The sequence below is a fragment of the Phaenicophaeus curvirostris genome, chromosome 2, assembly GCF_032191515.1.
Source record: "Phaenicophaeus curvirostris isolate KB17595 chromosome 2, BPBGC_Pcur_1.0, whole genome shotgun sequence".
NCBI classification, from domain to species: Eukaryota; Metazoa; Chordata; class Aves; order Cuculiformes; family Cuculidae; genus Phaenicophaeus; species Phaenicophaeus curvirostris.
The window spans coordinates 71,673,303-71,689,515 of NC_091393.1; the positions used below are offsets into that span (position 1 = coordinate 71,673,303).

A 16,213-nucleotide genomic window follows, 5' to 3' on the forward strand; every position below is an offset into this window, starting at 1 on the left:
GCAGACACAATGATGTGAACTGTCGCCCAGAAAGCTGAACAAGTCATTGGGCAGAGCACAATCCAAACAGATACCTGTCATAAAGTTACACAGTGTCACCCAGAGTCTAGGAGGAGAAATGTGGTTACATGCTCTTTCTGTGACAGAGGAGACTTTTCACAGAGGGCTATGACTTCAGCATGTTTCTCATCTCTTCCCTGAGGATTTCAGCAATAGGCTGTGTCAAGAACAATTATCAGGAACTGGTGCTGAGATTTCAAAAGGCCCACCAAAAAAAGCATGCCTCTAAAGCTCCTGCTTCCTCAACTCTTATTTCACAGGAGTCTTTCTTGAGCACTCTAGGGCTAGTGATAAGCATCATGCAACAGACTGCTAGACAGAGGGAATTGCCAAACCATATTAACACAAAACCTTTGTGTTGTGTATGTGTAATAAAACGTGTCTTCCAGCTGGAGAGGAACCACAGGGCTAAGCTACCATAGATGAATTTATACACTAAGGGCAAGGCCTACAATTGCAGCTGGAGAACCACCATGAGGTAAAGACTTCATAGTAAGTGACTAGATAGAGGTTCGAGCCTAGGCCTGGCTGGAGCTTCCCAGAGATAAGCCACTGTGCATACATTGCTTGCCTTTAGAGTAGGAACAGAATTACTGAGCAGTGATGCTACAGGAATACCCATAGCAGAAGGTGTAGGTAGGAATACGATGCAGCTTCAGGAACCACCAGTCAGAGGCAACCTGGCTGCCATCAGCTAAACAGAATACATCCAGCATCATACCCAATTCACAAGCTCCAGTTCCTCTTAGACTGGGAGTAGAGGTAATTTATTAGACCCTGCTGCATAAAAACATGACTGGCTGTATAAAAGCTTTTAACTGTATTAAAAAGCACTGATTTCTTAAAAACACTGATTATCTAAAAACTCCTAGTATGGCTGGGAGTTAAGGAGGTAAACGCTTAAAAAAAAAATCTAAAGTTCTTGTCACGCCTTCTCTGGGTCGTTTTGCACTAGATCCTGCTGGAGTCTTGGCCTTGTTCTTTGCCTTGGCAGGAGACTTGGAAGCTGCAGCCTTTATGCTGGGAGCTGCTTCTGGAGCCGTGGGAGCACTGGGCTCCACGAAGGAACTTTGCAGCTCCAGAGCGAAGTGGTAGTCCATGTGCTCTGGGAACTCCCACACCAGCACGAGCTGGCCACACTTTTCACAGTGCTGCTGGTCCCCCGGTGAGGCAGGAGGGAGCAAAGTGAGCTCAGGAGAGGGTGGCAAATCCTGCCTGCTTCCCTCCATAGCTGGCTCTAATTTCAGAAGGGTCCTGGAGCTGGGTGGCGTTGATGGTGTTGGTGTAGCATCAGACAGCAACTTCTCACAGGGAAGGATGTTGTAAGGAGAAGTAGGACTCCCATCTCTGGGACTTTGCTTCCGCACGGACTCCAGGTCACACTGCACAGAGGCCAGTCCAATGCCATCTCTCTCCTGCTGCTCCGGAGAGCTTGGCACAGGTGACACTGCAGTGGTAGCAGCAGGCAGGCTGGTTGCTGCCACCATCTGTGGCTGCTGCCTTTCTACCGCCTTTTGGAAGAACGACTCAATAGCATTAGCTGGCTTCTGCGTAAGCTCTTTGCTTGGGCTCCTGAAGAACCTGACCCTGGGCCTCAGAGTGTTTTGGCTGGTAGTGGCAGTGCCATCAGGCTGGGTATCACTCGTCAGGAAGGTGGCGATGCCTGCAGAGAGGAGTGTGGCAGGCTCTGAGAACTTGTTTGCTGAGAGAAGCACCGATGTGAGCGGTGGAGACCTGCAAATTACAGACAGACCAACATCAGCTCGACACCAGCCTGGGAAGCAAGTTATCTTTTGAGGTAAGACTTTAAGCAACATGAAATGCTCACAGGCAAGGGATGGGGGAACTGCAGCCTGGGTATCTGGTAAGGGGTGGGAGGGACACTTCCTCTGACAGCATCAGTATCGCTGCCTCCAGAAGTCTCACAGGCATAGCAGGCTGCATTGGGCAGAGCATAAATCATCTTCCCAGAACAGTGTTTTGCAAAGGAAAAGGCATTGGAGCAGGGAGAGCTGGCTGCCAGTCTGGACTTTCAGTACACCGCGTACCGGAGCTACTCTGAGACTCCCAGTCAAGATGAGAGGGCCTTAAGGGAGCAGCAGCTTTCTTGGAGCCTAACAGACAGTACTTTCATGCCTTAACTACACCTCAGCCTTAGCTGCAGAGCAGGAGGAAGTAATGCTGAATACAGGAGCTGTGCACCTTAGCTTTCCTTCCTGCCCCAAAGGTCTCCTCCTAATAAAGTAGCTTTGTCCTTAGGGGAGGAAAGCAAGGCCTAGCCTAACTTCTCCAGCCCAGAAGGGCAAGGACTAACTTGCTCTGGCTGGACGCCCCCGTGCCAGTAGCAATTGTCAGCTCCAAGTACAGAAGTGTTTGGACAGGTGTGGGACTAGGAAAAGGTGAGGCCCTCACAGCTATCCTACTGCTACCCATTGGAGGTTCCTGCACTCCACTGTGCATGGGTTGGGCATCGCTTTTCCTACCAGTCAGTGTAACGCTCGTTCCTCTGACAGGTCCTTCCTGTCCCCCCTGCAGCAGAGCACCTCCCACACTCACCAGGCTGCCTGCTGAGCCCCAGCCACGTTGCAGTTTTGGATGAGGGCAAAGGCATCGTTGCACATCTTCTGGGCATCATAGCGGGACAGAGCGCAAAGGCGAGACACCCGGGTGTCTCCCTGCATGCGGATAACCACCATCAGCTGCCGGGCCACTCGGTGGTTCTGCGGAAAGAAGAGGTAGCTGTGTTTCAAGCGACGCCTGCAGGGAACAGAAGGAAAGACCAAGGAGGGGTCTCTGCCCAGAACACTATGCTACCGGCTACCACTTCCCGATGATGCTGCATGACCCATGACAGCTTGTCCTGATCTCTAAGGGATGAGATACAGGACAGCAAGTGCTTGTACAGCTGTGCCACACTGGATGGGAGGCAGTTAGTCCTTGCTTTTCATCAAAGGCAGCTGCATAGCTTTTCTTGGCCCAGCTGCAGCGAAGAAACTACCAGATCAATCTCACCCTGGCCTGCAGTCTACCCTCCGGATCTGAGCACATGGCTTCCTCTCACAGCCCACAGGACAGGCAGGGCTGCATCAGCAAAGGGAGCAGCAGTGTGGCAGGATGAAGGCGTAGTGGCTTTCAGGTCCCTGCATTGCAGAGCATGGGACAAGGACCATCCTTAGCTCTGCAGTCTTCTGGGGTAAAACTGTCCTTCCTGGCCAGGCTCCTGCACAGCTCTTTGCCCAGGAAAGAGGTTCCACACAGGCCACAACTGAGAACAATCGGATTTCCTTGCCCACTACACATCACCCTCAGCCTCCTGCAAACAGCTCACAGTGCAAACACACTGCATGGCAGGGAGAATGCTGTCCCCATGCCTCCTCTCCTTACCTGGCTCCTGTCCTTGATCAGTCTGGATTCCAGCTCCAAGGCCAGCTGCAGGAGCCAGTGTTGCACCTGGACAAAACAGCAGTAACACACAGGTTGAGCCTATGCTCACAGCACTGCTGCCAGGCCAGAGCAATGCTCTGCGCACCAGTGAATGCTGAAACGGGATCAGACTGGACTAGACACAGACTATCATAAGGTCCTCTGTCTGAAGAAACCAGCCCAAGTAAAGATTCAGCACTGGAGGTAAGGCATTGTAGATACAATACAAGCCCTACAGCGTTACTACGAGACTTTACCAAGTAATCTGGGTCTCCTACCCTGGATCTCTCTTTGCATCTCCCTCTAACTCTGCAGGAACCCCTACCCTACTAATAGGTAAGGTGCCTTCTCTTTGTCTGGACCAGTCCCTTTCTTTCTTTCTAGTAACCAAGTCCTTGAAGCTTAACACCACGAATACCTTTTGAACAGCACAGGCCCACAGTTTTGCTCACTGAAATTACAAGGTTGGACCTCTTTGTGTAGGAGTTCCTCAATGCATTTCTGCCAAACAGGGATCTTCCCTAATTTCTGGGGCCCAAACCACCTCCTCCCACTGAGCCCCTAGTGTGTTTCACGGCACCGTGACACATATAATCAGGAGTTCTGCAAGCTAGTCTCAGCTTTTAGCATTCTCATCTTCTCCACTGCAAAGGCAAAGCCTTGTGCTGGATGTAGGCTTCTCCCACCTCCTTCTGCGTGGCCAAAGCTGTTCTCCCAGGGAAGTTCTTGCTGCAGCCAATAGACTGAGGCAAGTACCGGTTTTTGACAGGTTCCTCTTCAATTCCTCTGCACAAGTCATAGAGCCAGGACCTGAAAGCCACAGAGGAAGCACGAGTTGAAGGCAGCCACAGACAGGCCAGCATCACTGAGCAGCTAGTCAGCCTTCTGCTGAGCCATGCTTTCAGTTCTGTGCAAGCTGTGACTCTGGCTCTCGGCTCCAGCTCTGCAGTTGCAGCAGCAACTGAACAGGAAGGCTTTCTTCAGGCCACAACTGCCTGTCAGGGCAACTCCTCCACCTCTTCTGAAGGGGAAAGAGTTCAGCAGTCTGCAGGGCACCCCAACCGCTGCTCTGAGCCCAGAAGTGGTGTTTCAGGCTTCAGATCAGCCTTGTAATTTCCTCTGTAATTAGATTGGCAAGCCTGCCTGCTTCCCAGCCTGCAGGGAGCTCTTCCATAGCTTAGCCCCATCCTTAGACATGGAACAGGAGGGCAGTGGAGCTGGCTGACAGGCAAAACATTATCCTGGGGAGAGTGCCAGAGAGCCGGCAAGGCTGGAAAGTTGTTTGTGGGCCTGCCAGACCAATGCTTCTTAAAGATGTCACTGAAGTTTTGCCTTCCAACCTCCCTAATTACAACAGAAGAACCTGCGATCAAGAGGAAATCTCAGTTCCTGCCAAGAGCCAAGTTGCAGTGTTTTTTCATTACCCAGTTTTGTCTCCAAAATGAGTCTGGAGCTCCACCTCACTGAACTGTGTCAGCTGCCCGATGTACTCTACTCCCAGGCTGTCTGTGATGGCAGTTCCAAGCTTGCCTCCCAGGTTACGGCTATGGCAGAGAAAATAAAACAGAGAACACAAATCAAGCATCACGTGGGGATTATGCTAAGTCTTCATGCAGAAGCTGCCCTTAGTTCAGGAGGGCCAGAAGCATTCAGAATGGAGGACAAAAGTGAGCGCTTGGTGACAAGGAACAGCTCTTCCGCTTGTAGTAGAAGGACGCATAGTGGTTGAAGTGGGAATTGCTCCTAGGCTTATTCAGTTTCAGTGCCTCTCCCTTAGCTTCATCTTCAAAATGTGATCCCAAACCACGCTCTGAAGAACGGCTCACACACTCCCTACTACACAGACAGAACCCTTCTGCATATGCACACCCTCTCCATCCCTAGTGAGGCACTGAGGGCAGAGAGCAGCAGTACAATTCTAGAGAGCAGGACCAGGGATCCATTCCTCTGGAGTAGCAGTGCCGCCAACTCTTGCCCACAGCAGGGAAAGTACTTGTGCACAGTGCAAACGTTCAAAACCAAACCGCATCTGGTCTCTGGGAGCACAGCTCTGTCACTAACACTGGGACACAGCTGTGGCCTTCCTCCCCATGGTTACTCCCACTTACATCATCAGCTTTACACAGGGAAAGGCTGCCCACAGGATGATGTGGGCTCTTCCATTGTGGTCCCTTCATTGGCAGGCTGTTTCTCCCTGACCTGCTACTTGGAGCTGTGAGGGACTACTGGCAGGATTCCCTCTCCATTTCTTACAAGCATTGATGAGCAGTTACTGTGGAGTTAGAAGCCTTTGCTGACTGCTATCAGTTCACGTCCAATTGCTCTCTTCAGATGGCCAGGAACAGTTTCCTACCCTTCAGTCACTTTGGTTCTGCTCACACAAGCAATGACGACAAACCAACAGGAGGAAGGACTGCAACAATGAAGACAAACAGGGCTCTGTTCCTGATAAAAACCTGGATTGCTGAAGCACAGCGCCAGCATTTCAAACACACACTTTTGCCACAGAGCAGCTCAGCCTGAGCCCTAGGCGCCACAAAACCAGGCAGCTCCCCAGTACTTACATACTGCCAACGGGCAGTTGGTTGAAGAGCTGTGGAACAAATCGTGAAGATAGTAGCGTCTGGCGATTGGGCTTGTTTAACCCACAGGCCAGTTTTGCCAGTGTCTGTAACACAGAAAAAGGTGGAAACGGTGTTATTATAGACTCTGCACTGACTCTACTTAACGGCTCGTGATGTATCACCTCTAAAGGCTGCCTTTGAAATAGCTGCTAGGAAGGAAGTACAGGTTGCAGCATTGCTTGTTCCCAGGTACTACCCACCTTGGGACTTGGAATGCACTGGCTGGGTGCTCTGAAAGCACTGCTGCTTCCAGACTTCTAGCTCTGCAAAGAGCCAGGCTTGTGCTCCAGGCAGCTTTGGGAATCTGGGTCTATCACTTGTTCTGGTTGGCTTAGTTTTCATCAGGCAAGCATGCTAGAGCTTCCCATAATCTTCCACGGGCTATTTCTCTCACTGTCTTGTTCCTTCCCATAATCCTCCACAGGCTCTTTCTCTCACTATGCCTTGCTCCTTCGTCTTCCATGTTTGTCTTGCTTTTTCTCAATGTCACTATTTTAATCTTCTCTCTGTGATGTCCACAGCAGCATAATGCTGCAAAAGGAAATCTGCAAAATACAGAAATGCTAACCTGGAAGAGTTGTTCTCTAACCTATCTGCTATACAGCTTCCTCTCCCACCCTTATCTGCTACAGGATTAAGAATACGGAGACCAGCCTGAAATAGATTTAAGCTGGGTGTTTGGAGTTCTTTTTTAAACAAGTCTAATAACATCCTCTTTCCCTATTTTACCATACATGTCCTATAACTAAGCAAAATTTTGTTCCCGCCTATTAAGCTACAACCTTTATTAGCAGCCTGTTCTACAGGCTTAATGAAGTTCTCACTCTTTTCTAGACAAAGTAGGTCCCTCTCCTTCAACTTTTCATATCCAGTAATTTTATAGATGTCCAATTATTGTTATTCTTGCATCACTGGAAACTCTTCCAAGTTTAGCCACACTGTTCATAAATTGAAGTGTTGCGAGCTGAGACTTAATGGGAAGAAATAATTTACTTTCTCTGACACCTTCTCTAATCTGTTCATGCTAAAACAGGATTTGTCATTTCTACAAGAACACCCATATTACTGGCTCATCCTGTGGCTTATCCACAGTAACTCCAGGCTACTTCCTAACCTGCAGTGAGTTAGCTAAAAGCCTGCTGGTTGCTTTTTTCCTACAAACCACTAAAACAGTCAGCAAGGAGCATAAGAAGCACTGCTTGGTTATTTCAGACTGTTTCTAGGCTTTTCCATGCCCAGAATTTTCAGCTCTAATTTCATTTCCCAAGAACCTCCACAGCCCAGGCCCCACCTGTGCTTAACATCACCTGCATTCCCACAGCTATTTCCTCTCTATAGGCTTCATTGAAAATATTTGCTCTAAGTGGACCTCAGAGAGATTCCCCCAGGATCTGACTCTAAACATCCCAACTTGAGTGCAAGTCACTGAACAAACGCATAGATTTCCTTCAGATAGAGGCATGCCCCTCAGATAATATCGGTCATGTTGTGTTTTGCTAGGGTGTCATCCTCAGCTTATGTGAATCAAGGTGAGACGAGTTAGAAACCTTAAGGTCAACACCTCAGATCTGCAGTTTCCCCTCTACATTAAGTTGCCAAAGAAGACATATAAATGAGTTTAGCACAACAGGTTCTTGATAAAGCTATGCTGTTATCCTCCAGGTGCTTCCAAATAGCTCATTCAATTATTTGGTGTCATTAATCAACTAGATTCCTGGTGTACTCTCCTACGAATTAGCTCACTAGGAAAAAAGTGCCCCTCAGGAGAGTTTTCTTCAGAAAAACAACCTTAAAGCAGTTAACCTCCACTCTGAGCTTTAGGCAGCAGTGGCTGTACCCAGGGACTGGTTTTTACTGACACAAACTCCCAGCGACTTGGAGGAAGAATGATAACAATTTGGGGCACTGATGTGAGTCAGGGTGCTTTTCCTCTTTCTGGTCAGTCAGTCTTTACCTGTGCTGGCCATGCTTTGGGTGATGCTCAGCCAGCTGCTGAGAGCAGCCACAGGAGCACTTCGTGCATGACAGCAGCTGCAAAAACAAACAGTCTTTGATGCTGCAGCTAAAGAGGGTTTCCTGCTGAGTGAAATTCAGGGTGGTTTACTGAGCACCTAGCATGCATTTCATTCTCCGCTGAAAAGGTTGGTACCTACATCACTGAACTGGCTGTGGGCATTCTGCCCAGCCACATGTAGGTTTTTGACCTGGTAATCTCTGCACTGTGCTTGCTCGTGTACATATACAGGTCTTCAGGGACAGCACAATATGTCATAACTTCCTTGCTCCCTTTAAAACAAAAAAAAATAAAGAATACTGGCATAGAAACTTAAAAGAAGCTGGGAAAAGCTACTAGGGATAACAGGGATGTTCTCTGTTATTCCTGGTTAAGCAGAGCAAAAAGGCAAGTTGAACTGGATACTTCTACACCAGTGATCTTCCTCAGCTATCTCATTTCTGCATCACAGCACACTCTAGTTTCAAGGTGAGCCTGTGCAGAACTAGCTCCGGCACCTGCATATAGCTGGTAATAGTTCCAGTTGTTTCTGCAGCAGTCTAATGGGAAATGTGTCTCCCTTAAGATACTAACCATCCATTTAGTCTTTGTCCTTCTCTTATTTTGGTGAGGATCTGCATTTTTAAAGACATAAGTGCACAGATAAGCCTCTTTTGCAAGGAAATGCATGCTACGTGCTCTCAGTAAATCACCCTGCATTTCACTCAGCAGGAAACCCTCTTTAGCTACAGCATCAAAGACCGTTTGTTTCTGCAGCTGCTGTCATGCACGAAGTGCTCCTGTGGCTGCTCTCAGCAGCTGGCTGAGCATCACCCAAAGCGTGGCCAGCAGGGGTAAAGACTGACTGACCAGAAAGAGGAAAAGCAGCCTGACTCGCCTCAGTGCCCCAAACTGGTATCCTCCTTCCCCCAAGGCGCTGGGAGTTTGTGTCAGTAAAAACCAATCCACAGGTACAGCCACTGCTGCCTAAGACTCCAGGTAGAGGTCTCCTGCTTTAAGCTCTCATTTTTTCCTGAAGAAAACTCTCCTGGGGGCATTAAATCTGTTTTGCTTACAGTGAGCTAACACATTAGGGTACACCAGGAACCCAGGCAGTAAATTGAGGGCTGAGTGATAGGCTACATCTCTAGGAAAAAAATTCCTCCCCTTCCTAGATGCCCTGTAATTTCCCTGAAAGTGTGCTCACACATGGCTGCAATTCCCCATTCAGTTCATTTTCTATGAGAGACCTGGAAGAATGCACAGGAGTGTCGACAGGACATCTTCACTCTGCTGTTCAAAGGAAATCAGGCTGATGTGTTACAACATACCTTGTTGTGCGAAATCCCTGCTGAACACTTGAATTCAGTGGCTTCTTCTATAGCCACCCTAATTTCTTCCACAATTACTGCACCCATGGTCAGCTGCAGGTCGGGACAATCAGAGTTCTCAAAAGACAGTGACGCCAGCCATTCGTGCAAGCCACGTTGCCGTAGCTCCTCTAGAAAATAGACACAAAGGGGATTGACATGGGCATTTCTTGCCGAGCTCAGCAAAGGGACATGTAGCATCAGAGAGCCACAGCAAACAGCCACCTGCTTCTGTACCTGCACACCAACAGCGAGGATGAAAAGCAGGCATCTTAAAAGTCATTCACTGGGGAAAACACAACTTCTGTTTACCGTGCTTTTGCTTTGGGGCAGATAAAGCAGCCCACCCTCTACCTCTGTTCACATACAAGTAGCGTTACCAATGGAGCAGGATGGGGATGGCATCAGGCTCTTTCATTTCTGCACTGTGCAGTCTCAAAGGAAAGTTGTGAGAGGGGCTGCACTGGGCCTGGATCAGTGCTTACTCATCCTGCCAGGCTGGGGGCCATGGCCAGGTCAGTGCGTACCCTTCCCGGCTGGGCTGGGAACTGGGACTAGATCAATGTGTACCCTTCCCACTGGTCTGGGGGCTGAGATGAGGATGGGATCCGGGTCAGCACACGCCCTCCCACCAGGCTAGGGACCAGGTCAGTGTATACCCTTCCCACTGGACTGGGGGCTGGGATGGGGTTCTGGGTTGCTGGATATCCTTCCCACCAGGCTGGGGACCGGGACTGGAACCAGGCCAGTGCGTACCCTTCCCACTGGGCTGGGGCTGAGATGGAGATGGGGCCCGGGTCAGTGCACACTTTTCCTGCCAGGCTGAGGACTGAGACTGCGACCAGGCCGGTGTACACCCTTCCCATTGGACTGGGGGCCGGGATCGGGATGGGCTCAGGGTCGATGCATGCCCCTCCTGCCAGGCCGGGGATGAGGATCGGGTACAGGTCACTGTGTACCCTTCCCACTGGGCTGAGGGTCGGGATCAGGATGGGGTCCAGTTCGGTGCATACCCTTCCCACTGGACTGGGGGTTGGGATTGGGATGGGGTCCATATCAGCGCACATCCTTCCCGCTAGGCTGGGGATCGGGATTAGGACCAGGTCAGTGTGTACCTTTCCCACTGGCCTGGGGACCGGGATAGGATTCTGGGTCGGTTCCAGGTGACTGTGTGCCCTTCCCACTGGGCTTGGGGTCGTGATTGGGATTGGGTCCAGGTCGGTGCGCACCCCTCCCGCCGGGCTGGGGAGCAGGAGTGGGACCGGGATCGGGGCCAGGTCGGTGCGTACCCTTCCCGCCGGGCTGGTGCCCAGGCTTGGCCGGGGGTGCGGCGGGCAGCCCCTGCACGAAGGTGCTGGGCAGCATCTCCGCCCCCAGCGGCCGCCCCCGCAGCGCCCGCAGCCGCTCCCGCACCGCGCCGCTCAGGTCCAGGTACGCCTCGTCGATGCTGGCGCGCTCGATGGCGGCGAAGCTCGACAGCACCCGCATCACCTCGGTGCTGGCCTCCCGGTACCTGCGGGGCGGCGGGAGCAGCCTCAGCCGCCGGGGAAGAAAGGGGAGAGAAGGGGGGAGATGGGGGAGAACGGAGGAGATGGGGGAGAAGGGGGAGAAAATGGAGGAGGTGGGGGAGAAGGGGGAGAAGGGGGAAGAAGGGGGGAGATGGGGAGAACGGGGGAGGTGGGGGAGAAGGGGGAGATGGGGGAGAAGGGGGAGATGGGGGAGATGGGGGAGAATGGGGGAGATGGAGGAGATGGAGCAGAGAGGGGGGGAGAGAGAGGGGGGAGAGAGAGAGGGGAGAGAGAGGGGGGGAGAGAGAGGGGGGAGAGAGAGAGGGGAGAGAGAGGGGGGAGAGAGAGGGGGGGAAGAAAGAAGGGGAGAGATGAGGGGGAGAGAGATGGGGGAGAGAGATGGGGGAGGCAAGAAAGAGGGGGAGAGATGAGGGGGAGAGATGGGGGAGAGAGATGGGGGAGAGAGATGGGGGAGAGAGATGGGGGAGAGAGATGGGGGAGAGAGATGGGGAGAGAGATGGGGGAGGCAAGAAAGAGGGGGAGAGATGAGGGGGAGAGATGGGGGAGAGAGATGGGGGAGAGAGATGGGGGAGAGAGATGGGGGAGAGAGATGGGGGAGAGAGATGGGGGAGAGAGATGGGGGAGAGAAGAGAGAGGGGGAGAGAGATTGGGGAGAGAAGAGAGATGGGGGAGAGAAGAGAGATGGGGGAGAGAAGAGAGATGGGGAGAGAAGAGAGAGTGGGGAGAGAAGAGACAGTGGGGAGAGAAGAGACAGTGGGGAGAGAAAATAGAGTGGGGAGAGAAAAGAGAGTGGGGAGAGATGGGGGAGAGAGAGATGGGGGAGAGAGATGGGGGAGAGGGGTGTCCCCCCCCCGCCACTGTCGCTCACCGGGTGAGATCCGCCTTGCCCCGCGCCTGCGGCACCCGCACCAGCGCCAGCTCCGGGCACAGCGCCCGCGCCTCCGTCGCCCACATCCCGCGGGACACGCCGAAGGCGCGCGCCTCGTAGCTCACGGCGATGATCCTGCGAGGAACGAGGATGGAACGGGGATCGGCGACGGAAGGGACCGGGGACAGCTCCAACCTTTTCCTCTCCTCCCCACCCCGCCCCGGCGCCTACCCGCCGCCCTGCCACTCCGTGTACTGCAGCACGGCGCAGGGCCGCCCGCGCAGCCGCGGGTCCAGGCGCTGCTCCACCTGCATGAAGAAGCAGTCCATGTCCACCAGGGCCACCACGCGCTCCCGGCCCCGCGACATGCCCGGACCCGCGACAGCTCCCGCCCGAACGGGACGGCCGGCCCCGCCCCCTCTGCCCCGCCCCGCCTCCGGGAGCGGGAGTCGCCGTCGCGGTGCACGCTGGGAGTTGTAGTTCGGTGGGGGTGCGTGTCTCGGAAAAAAACAAGGCCAAAAGCCGGGTCCTGCACTTGGGGCACAACAACCCCGTGCAGTGCTACAGACTAGGAGAAGTCTGTCTAGAAAGCTGCCTGGAGGAGAGGGACCTGGGGGTGTTGGTTGACAGCAACTGAACATGAGCCAGCAGTGTGCCCAGGTGGCCAAGAAGGCCAATGGCATCTTGGCTTCTATCAGAAACGGCGTGACCAGCAGGTCCAGGGAGGTTATTCTCCCTCTGTATTCGGCACTGGTGAGACCGCTCCTTGAATACTGTGTTTGGTTCTGGGCCCCTCACCACAAGAAGGATGTTGAGGCTCTGGAGCGAGTCCAGAGAAGAGCAACAAAGCTGGTGAGGGGGCTGGAGAACAGGCCTCATGAGGAACGGCTGAGAGAGCTGGGGTTGTTTAGCCTGGAGAAGAGGAGGCTGAGGGGAGACTTCATCGCTCTCTACAACTACCTGAAAGGAGGTTGTAGAGAGGAGGGTGCTGGGCTCTTCTCCCAAGTGACGGGGGACAGGACGAGAGGGAATGGCCTCACGCTCCGCCAGGGGAGATTTAGGCTGGACATTAGGAAAAAATTCTTCACAGAAAGGGTCATTGGGCACTGGAACAGGCTGCCCAGGGAGGTGGTTGATTCACCTTCCCTGGAGGTGTTTAAGGCACGGGTGGACGAGGTGCTAAGGGGCATGGTTTAGTGTTTGATAGGAATGGTTGGACTCGATGATCCGGCGGGTCTCTTCCAACCTGGTTATTCTAGGATTCCATGATTCAAGGTGCGCGGCGCATGCGCTCTCCCCTCCAGCTTCCCCCGCTCCGCCCTCCACGCATGCGCGGCTTCCCGCATGCGCCGGGGTCTGGCCGCCCTCGCCCTCCGCCGGGAGGCGTGGTCCCCGTCGCGGTGCACGCCGGGAGTTGTAGTTCTCGGGAAGGGTTGTCGCGCGGTGCTGCAGCTCCCCATGCTCCACCTTCTACGCATGCGCCGGGCCGCTGCCGTCCGGCTGCTCGCCTCCCCGAGGGCCGCCGTCCGCCTCGAGGTGCACGCCGGGAGTTGTAGTTCTCTGGGAGGGGATGGATGTGTGCTGTGCAGCCACGGTCCGGCCGCCCTCTCTTCCCTCCCCCGCGCCGCGAGCCGTACTCCCGGTCGCGATGCACGCTGGGAGTTGTAGTTCGGGGAGGGAGGCGGTCCACGCAGACGGCGCGCGGCGCATGCGCTCTCCGCGCCGCTCCGCCCTCCCGCACATGCGCAGAGCCGCGGCGCGGCCTCCTCCCCCCAACCTCTCCCCTCCCCTATCCCGGCCCCCTCTCCCCCCCAGCCCCGCGGCCGCCGGTGTCCGGTGGCGCGCGCCCCGGTGCCGCCGCCGCCATGTCCGCCGAGCAGGTGAGCAGCCTCTGCGAGCAGCTGGTGAAGGCGGTGACGGTCATCATGGACCCGGCCTCCACGCAGCGCTACCGCCTGGAGGCGCTCAAGGTACCTGGGAGAGGGGCGGGGGGGGCGGAGGCGCCGCTCTCTGGACACGCGGGGGCCCCAGGGGCGGCCTGACGGCGAAAATAAGTTCCCTGGGGCTCGTCGTGGAGTTCTGGAGAGCGAAGGCCCTTTAGTCGGTGCTGGGGCAACACGAGGGAGCGATCTCCGTCTCTCGTGTGCAGCCCGACAAGAGCTGGGGGCGGGAGGTGTTTCCCGCTTAGGTGCACGTGTGTAAATTTCCCCAGAAATCTTATGCGTGTTGCATTGCTTTCCAAAGACTCATTTTAATGTTATGATGAGCTTCACGACAGTCAAAACTCTTGATAATTTGGAGCTTTGGAGCCAGCTCTCTGCCTGACCTTGCGTTTGAGGTAGGGAGAAGCTCCAAAAAAAGGTGATTACAGAAGGCACATCTGTTCAGCACAGGTCGTGCTTCACACAAGACGTTATCACCGCCAAAGAGTGAAAAGCGTCTGGGAAAACACTGTTTGAAAAGCGCACTGCTGGAGGGGCGTTCCGTCTAACTTTCAAAAAATACAATTACTTACATGAAGTTTAACTCTACATTAGCTTAAATCAAAAATATTCCAATTTTTGTAATAGTAACTACTTTTAGTATCAGGGGGCGTCTTTGTGGCGCTGAAGGAGTCAGGGTTCCCTCTGGCGTGCACCCCCAAGGGGCTGGGCTGTTGTACCCCCACACCCCTGCCTTTACCATCTCCCCCTTGGCTGCCCCCACTGTGTTGTAACCGCATGTCCCCTGGTCCTTCCCCAGTTCTGCGAGGAGTTCAAGGAGAAGTGTCCCATCTGTGTGCCATGTGGGCTGAAGCTGGCAGAGAAGACGCAGACGGCCATCGTCCGGCACTTTGGCCTGCAGATCCTGGAGCATGTGGTCAAGTACAGCAGCTCCTCATCCTGCTGCCCGTGTCTCTGTGCTGGGGAAGGGTGCCTGCCCGCTGCCCCACAGCCACCAATCTGGGCTCTGGTCCCATTCCATGCCTGCCGCTTCAGGAGGGCACTTTCAGGACACAGAGGCTCTGTCCTGCAGTGGAGAATGGTTGCTGTCCTGCTCTGTGCCGCTTTCTGAAAATGGCTTTCAAGCAGGCTGGGAAGAAGGTTCATTCACCAAGCAAGATTCACATCGCAAGATGTGAATGAGCACGCAGGGTTATCAGCAGGTCTTTGCAGCGTTCTCCGTTGTTAGCCTCATGCTAACAAAGAGGCTTTGTATCAGCTCAGTTCTGAGATGCCTCTCTCTTCCCCTTCTACAGACCTGATGCATTGTGCTTTTGCTGCTGCTTCTCATGTCTGTTGGCCTCAGCGGTGTACGCCTATTTACCAGCGGCAGTTTTAACTCGGCCTTTTCATTAACGGGTTGGGCACTGGCAGGGTCAGCGAGCTGTGGTGACTTTCTCTAGTTTAGGTACAGAAGTGATAGTTCGTTAAGAATCAGGTCAGAGATCTTTATAAATATTTTGACTTGGTGTCCTTTTTGTCTCCATCTCTCTTGTTTAGTTGGTTTTTTAAACTCTCTTGAACAGGTTCCGTTGGAACAATATGCCTCGCCTAGAAAAAGTTTATCTAAAGAACAATGTCATGGGCCTCATATCCAGTGTAAGTACCTTGTATTCCAGGCGGTTCTCTGAAGTGTGATTCTTTCAGTTGGAGATAGAAAGTGTGAGTGAAAACTAAAAAATAAACTGCAGTTAATTGGCATAGAGGACCTAGATTCATTTCTGCATTTCATTACTAGATTGCTGTGCATCCCTGGTTGCTCCAGTGCTTTTCTCTGTCTTGTAGTCAGGTTGATAACCATGTCAACCTCACATGGCAGGAAGTTGTGAGGTTTATGTAACACATATAAGGTCCTTTTTGTTTTCTGAGGAGAGCGTTCAGCAAATAGGTGTGTTCTTACCCCTTGCAAGAATACTAAAGTAATTAATTGTCTTAGTTGAGTTTTCTCTATTGTTGTGATTGTTCTCATGACCAAGTGATCTTCTTTTGAGGAAAATCCTTTTGGTTCCCAGAGTCTGCTAGCTGTGGCTTGGGAGGGTGGGAGTGTCATTCATGGTAGTTGGCACGAATAGCTACCCAATGTCGGTTTTCCTTTTGGTTTTTGTTTTGTGGTGTTTGCAATATTTACAACCACTGTGCCTATTATATTAGGATTACAAATGTAAGGTGTCTGCTTTTTTGTCTAACTCTGCCCCTTTCCTGTAACAGGGAACTCTAAGTATTCTAGAGGAGGAAAGTCACATTAAGGATGTCCTGTCTCGCATTGTGGTGGAGATGATCAAACGCGAATGGCCTCAGCACTGGCCTGACATGCTAAAGGAGCTGGATACCCTCTCCAAGCAAGGGGTATGAAACATACCTGTC

At 52.9% G+C, this 16,213-nt stretch overlaps 2 protein-coding genes across 6 annotated transcripts in view; one reads left to right on the forward strand and one right to left on the reverse strand.

The window, feature by feature from the left end:
* Positions 1–800: 800 nt before the first annotated feature.
* POLH (DNA polymerase eta) lies at positions 801–12,269 on the reverse strand. 2 transcript variants are annotated; one of them, XM_069852426.1, is made up of 10 exons: positions 12,099–12,269; positions 11,868–12,002; positions 10,760–10,983; positions 9,432–9,601; positions 6,048–6,151; positions 4,908–5,027; positions 4,170–4,293; positions 3,445–3,510; positions 2,617–2,780; positions 801–1,794 (listed from the first exon to the last, which is right to left on the reverse strand). In XM_069852426.1, the coding sequence occupies exons 1-10, from the start codon at positions 12,233–12,235 to the stop codon at positions 945–947; spliced, it is 2,094 nt and encodes a 697-aa protein (XP_069708527.1). In that variant the 5' UTR covers positions 12,236–12,269; the 3' UTR covers positions 801–944. The 2 variants fall into 2 exon arrangements, 1 of the variants encoding a protein (XP_069708527.1); XR_011337015.1 differs by having other exon boundaries at positions 1,660–1,794; positions 2,544–2,780.
* A 1,403-nt stretch (positions 12,270–13,672) lies between these two features.
* The window catches only part of XPO5 (exportin 5), a 30,028-nt gene continuing 27,487 nt past the window's right edge, over positions 13,673–16,213 (forward strand). For all 4 annotated transcript variants that reach the window (XM_069852430.1, XM_069852431.1, XM_069852432.1 and 1 more), the window contains exons 1-4: positions 13,673–13,837; positions 14,610–14,731; positions 15,376–15,448; positions 16,058–16,195. In XM_069852430.1, the coding sequence (XP_069708531.1) occupies positions 13,733–13,837; positions 14,610–14,731; positions 15,376–15,448; positions 16,058–16,195 (438 nt within the window). In that variant the 5' untranslated portion in view covers positions 13,673–13,732. The remainder of the gene's footprint in view (positions 13,838–14,609; positions 14,732–15,375; positions 15,449–16,057; positions 16,196–16,213) is intronic.